The 5,453-nt window shown below is 35.2% G+C and overlaps 1 protein-coding gene across 2 annotated transcripts; it reads left to right on the top strand.

Moving 5' to 3' along the window:
- Positions 1-1,030: 1,030 nt before the first annotated feature.
- On the top strand, positions 1,031-5,152 carry LOC108199392 (ultraviolet-B receptor UVR8). 2 transcript variants are annotated; one of them, XM_017367187.2, is made up of 7 exons: positions 1,031-1,391; positions 2,133-2,172; positions 2,258-2,581; positions 2,678-3,027; positions 3,140-3,541; positions 3,885-4,272; positions 4,651-5,152. In XM_017367187.2, the coding sequence occupies exons 3-7, from the start codon at positions 2,357-2,359 to the stop codon at positions 4,891-4,893; spliced, it is 1,608 nt and encodes a 535-aa protein (XP_017222676.1). In that variant the 5' UTR covers positions 1,031-1,391; positions 2,133-2,172; positions 2,258-2,356; the 3' UTR covers positions 4,894-5,152. The 2 variants fall into 2 exon arrangements, with proteins under 2 accessions (XP_017222676.1, XP_017222678.1); XM_017367189.2 differs by having other exon boundaries at positions 1,222-1,391; positions 2,341-2,581.
- The last annotated feature ends 301 nt before the right edge of the window (positions 5,153-5,453 follow it).

Genomic DNA, 5,453 nt, shown 5'->3' with positions numbered 1-5,453 from the left:
GATTGTAATTTGATTTGTTTGAACTGAAGCTTGATAATGATGCCCATGAGTGAACAATGTGGCCCTAATTTCGGCACCAGCTAAATATAGTTTTTCATTTTAAGTTTTATCAATATCATTTTTGAGTGTTGTTGCGTGGACCTAGATAGCAGCATCAATGTGTTTTTAAATTTTCAATAATTTTAATTACTAAATATTTTACAAGATGAAATTACTTTTCTAAACACAATGATATCCGCATCAACTCCGATATTATTTCATAACCGATATATATCAAACACCACCAAATGATAATATCGAAGACATTGATGCCGACAGACTTGTACAAATTTTCGTTCAAATAATCACACTTTATGTTTGTGGAAACATATAGTATATCATTTATAAGATATATAAATTGGGTTCGAATCCCGGGCAATTATATGCCCGGGACTGATTAACTGGCTTACAGGTTTTGGGCCGTTGGATGCATATTCAGCGGTCAGGATCATATTAAAATTTTAACATGTCCAACGCATTTTTAGCGTTGGACGGGGATTCTTGTGTCCAGCGCTAAAAAAACGCCGGACATACTAAAATTTTAATATGATCTTAGGGCAGCTGGATATGCATCCAACGGCCCAAGAGGTGTATGCTACCTAACTGCGCCACACAGCCATTAATGACGGTGGACCTCGACCCATATAAATTAAATTATTAAATATAACTATAAAATTTGATCAAATATTATGCATGCGCATTATTTTTTTCACTTTTAATGGTGATGATTGGTTGGATTACGGTTTTAATTATATTCAATATCACGAGATTTATATGATATACATCTGATGATTATTTTTTATTAAATTTCTGAAATTTCAGGATGACGTCACAACATAAAAAATAATAAATGATAAAAAGACAAAATAAAAGTAACTACTGCATTTAGAATGTGTATGTGCAAAATGATAAACATGACAATATAATATGATAAAATATAGAAAAATGAAATACGAAAATATAAAAATATAAAAAATAATTATCTATGTGGGTAGATGTGTGTGAGGATAAAGAGACACCTCATCTCTTTCTCGTCCACTTTACAAAACGTATAGAACAGAGCCATCCGATTGAGAAAATAAAGCTATACATACAATCTTAAACCTATACGTACAATCTTTCATCATTCTCTTGGTTCAATAAATATAAATTTTGAGACTTTCTTTCTCTTCTTTCATTTTCATTCCCACCCAACAATTTATTTCATCTGAATTATCTAAATTTCACAACTTTTTGATCAAATAATCTGTTTTAACAACAGCCCATTTGATTATCTCACAGTTCTTGCAGAATTTATGCACTCTTGTTCAAGATTTCACATGGGTTTTGAGGAATCTTTGGGCTCTTCACATGTAATATTTGTTTCTTGTGTTTTGTTGAATGATTCTTGATGATCATAATGTGCAGATTCTAAAGTTACCCTTTTGTTTTTATGTTGTTTTGATGATGGTTTTTTATGTACTTTAACTTGTTTTTGTTGTTTCACTTGATGAATTGAACTTTTTTAGTGGAAATTATGGTGGTGGTTCTTGTTGATGACATAAAGATCAGATTTTTATGGCTTATTTTGAGATGAAAATGATCAGATATGCTTGATTCATGTTCTTTGGTTTGGTTCTAATCATCTATTTGTGTTTGTGTGAATTGATCATCAAATATTTGATTTTTATGTGTGTTTTCCATTTGATCACACAAACAGAAAGTTACTTTTTGCCCTGAAATTCTTTTCTTTTTGATTGTGGATATTCTTTCTTGTGGGATTAGTATTCTACTTGACATAGTTTTCTTTTTTTTAGGTTTTCTTGTTTGATCATGTGTGTGATTGACTTTCTATTTACTTGATGGTTTATAATGTTTTTTCTTTCTCATTTGCCAAGTCTGGTGTATATTGTTTGAAGCAACATAGGCTCCGATCTGATCGTAAAGTTTTGCATACATTGATTCTCATGCTTTTCGGTTGATATTGATATTTGATCATTCTAAATTTCTAATGCATTGACTTGGTTTTTACTCATATTTTTGTTTCATCAAGTAATTTGGTTTACTGCAAATCATATGTAGCATTACAATTTTTGATGTTTTTGTGTTTGTAGGTTTGATGCTTGTAATTGTATGATCTGCTGATAATTGGAGGTACATGATTTCTTAGAACTGTCACAAGCATTTATTTTGATGAAAAAATATAGCATTATTATCTAACCATTGGTAACTGAATCAGGAGAGGTAAAGTAGTTGTATATCTTCACGTTTAAGATTTCCAGAAGTTAAGATCTTCTCGTTTGACTAATTCGGGCACTGCAGTCTTTAAGCAGTGCCCATGGACGCCACTACAAGTGGAACGGATACTTTTCAATACCGCAAGATTCCTGATCAGTCAGTAAATGCACTTGTCACTTCTTCCCCGCGCTCATTTCAACGACAGCAACGTCATTGCTTTGGAGATGCTACCCCTGGAGAATTTCCGCTGTCTGCAAACCCCTCCATTGTGCTTCATGTCCTTACTGGATGTAATCTCGATCCTCAAGATCTTGCAAAATTAGAGGCAAGGACCCTCTTCCTATTTAAAAAAGTACTCGATCTCTTTTTAGCTGACTAGAATTGATAATGCTGCTGATTGGACTTAAATATTGTGTTGCAGGCAACATGTTCCTTTTTCAGGCAGCCTGCAGACTTTGCTCCTGACAATGAACTGTCTTTAGCTGAACTTGCAGCTCTAGACATGTGTCATAAGAGGGCGATATTTAAACCCATGTCAGAAGATGAGCGCCAAGCATTAAAACATAAATGTGGAGGCTCCTGGAAACTTGTCCTGAGGTTCTTCATTGCTGGCGAAGCTTGTACCAGAAGAGAAAAATCACAAGCAATAGCAGGACCTGGTCATAGTATAGCCGTGACTTCAAAAGGAACTGTATATTCCTTTGGTTCTAATAGCTCTGGACAGCTTGGACATGGAACCATGGAAGAGGATTGGAGACCTCGCCCAATCAGGTCTTTACTCTGATCGTAATGTTGGTGTAATTAAATTAGTTATTTAAAAAATTTCTTTGTGGATGGTAAGTTTAAATTGAGATAAATCTAATGAGAATTCATTATTTTGCAGATCCCTTCAAGGCATTCGAATAATTCAAGCAGCTGCAGGCGCCGGAAGGACAATGCTGATCAGTGATGCCGGTCAAGTCTATGCCATTGGTAAAGACTCCTTCGGGGAAGCTGAGTATGGGGCTCAAGGAATTAATGTAGTAAATACTCCACAACTCGTCGACTCATTAAAAAATATATTTGTGGTGCAAGCTGCAATTGGAAATTTCTTTACTGCCGTGTTATCAAGAGAAGGAAGGGTTTATACTTTTTCTTGGGGCAATGAAAACAAAATTGGTCACCAAACAGAGCCAAATGATCTGGATCCCCATCCGTTGTTGGGAGCACTAGAGAACATACCTGTGGTTCAAATTGCGGCTGGATACTGTTATCTTCTTGCCTTGGCTTGTCAACCCAGTGGCATGTAAGCTCTCCTTTCTTTTTATCTAAATTGTGTCAGCTTGGTGACAATTGCGAATCTATGAATTATTTCTGGTTGGTCTCGATATGTTAACTTCGTAACTTCAAAATTGAGTGTCAAATGATGCATTAAGAAGTTTTTAATGTCTGTTTGACTCGAACACAAAATAATATCGATTCATCAGTTCCTTGTGTAATGTGCAATATGTTTAACAGTTCATCAATTATCTCATATATGAGGACTTAGCATAATGCGCGACAATACATTTCCATATTATTCTTATAATTGATTCTTTACAAATTATAAATCTACTCATAGCTTCTTCTTTTTTTCCCTTTCACACCAGGTCAGTATATTCTGTTGGTTGTGGCTTAGGAGGGAAGCTTGGACATGGAACTCGAACAGATGAGAAGCTTCCTAGATTGATTGAACAATTTCGTACTCTGAATATTCAGCCTGCAGTTGTCGCAGCAGGTGCTTGGCATGCTGCAGTAGTTGGCAGCGATGGAAGAGTTTGCACATGGGGTTGGGGGCGCTATGGCTGCTTAGGTCATGGAAATGAAGATTGTGAATCAGTCCCCAAGGTTGTTGAATCATTGAGCAAGGTCAAAGCTGTTCATGTTGCTACTGGTGATTACACAACCTTTGTGGTTTCTGATGAAGGCAATGTATACTCTTTCGGATGTGGGGAATCCTCCAGTCTTGGACATAATACTGCAGCAGCCGATGAACAGGTCATTCCTTATCTTACATTTAGTTTCTGTCATTGTACTAATTTTTTTCGGTAGTAATGAGGTGCATGCATCTGTAATCTTCTTTAGTATCCTAAAGCTAGGTTTTCTTACTCATAATTCTCCTGCCATTTTGACATCTATATAGAATTTTATATAGCACACGATCCAATGTATATTTAAGACTTATTTGCATTTTTAGATAACAACATATGTTGTGGTCAATTATGAAGTACACTTACTTAAATTGGAAGCTGCAGTGTTGCAAATCTATTTCGTGTCACGCAATTAATTATACACTTATGCCTGACCAGATTTTCCATTTAACTAATATGTGTGCAAATATTTACTCATAGCTATTGCGGTTGTATTTTCTCTCAGGGAAACCGCCATACAAATGTTCTGAGCCCTGAAATGGTGACATCCCTTAAGCAAGTGAATGAGAGGGTGGTACAGATCAGCCTCACCAATTCTATATACTGGAATGCACATACATTTGCTCTCACTGAATCTGGTAAGCTTTTCGCATTTGGCGCTGGTGACAAAGGGCAGCTGGGGGTTGAACTTGTTTCTAACCAAGCCGAAAGGGCAAATCCTGAGAGGGTTGACGTTGATCTCAGTTAGAAACAATTGCTAGTTTAGCTGATCTCCCCGCGCTAATTCAGTCTAATATGCTATCTTTATGCTGATTAGGATCTGAACGTGTTTATTTCATTGTGTTAATTTCTGTACATATAAAGTAAGAATTGTGAAGAATCTAGGTAGGTGCTCAGGGGCCTTGTATAGTTGCATATGTAAACTTTCTAAACTTTCTAAAGCTTAAGGTCTCAACTGTAAATAGTTGGTACATTTGTTCTTAAGTTTGTTTCATTACTTTCATTTACCTAAATGCTTCCGTTGTTTAGGTCTTCTTCATATTGTAATTATAAGGAAAAATAACATAAGTCATGAAGTTTTTTTTTCATAAATCAAAATTTAAATTTGTGAGTATAAGCAAAATAATATCTCTAAAATCAGATGCTAATTTCTCTTGTGTCTCACAAACAGATTTCTCTTATGTCTCACAAACAGATTTCAAGATTACTTTTTACATGTGTTTTCGTTCCAGTGTCAAAATGTCAAAAATAGTTTTCTCCTATATCTCATATGCACATTTTGACAAGTGATTTAATCGAAATTTTTAT

Source organism: Daucus carota, chromosome 8, assembly GCF_001625215.2.
Source record: "Daucus carota subsp. sativus chromosome 8, DH1 v3.0, whole genome shotgun sequence".
NCBI classification, from domain to species: Eukaryota; Viridiplantae; Streptophyta; class Magnoliopsida; order Apiales; family Apiaceae; genus Daucus; species Daucus carota.
The sequence above is the reverse complement of the archived record's forward strand: the minus strand, read 5'-3'. Positions and strand labels throughout refer to the sequence as shown.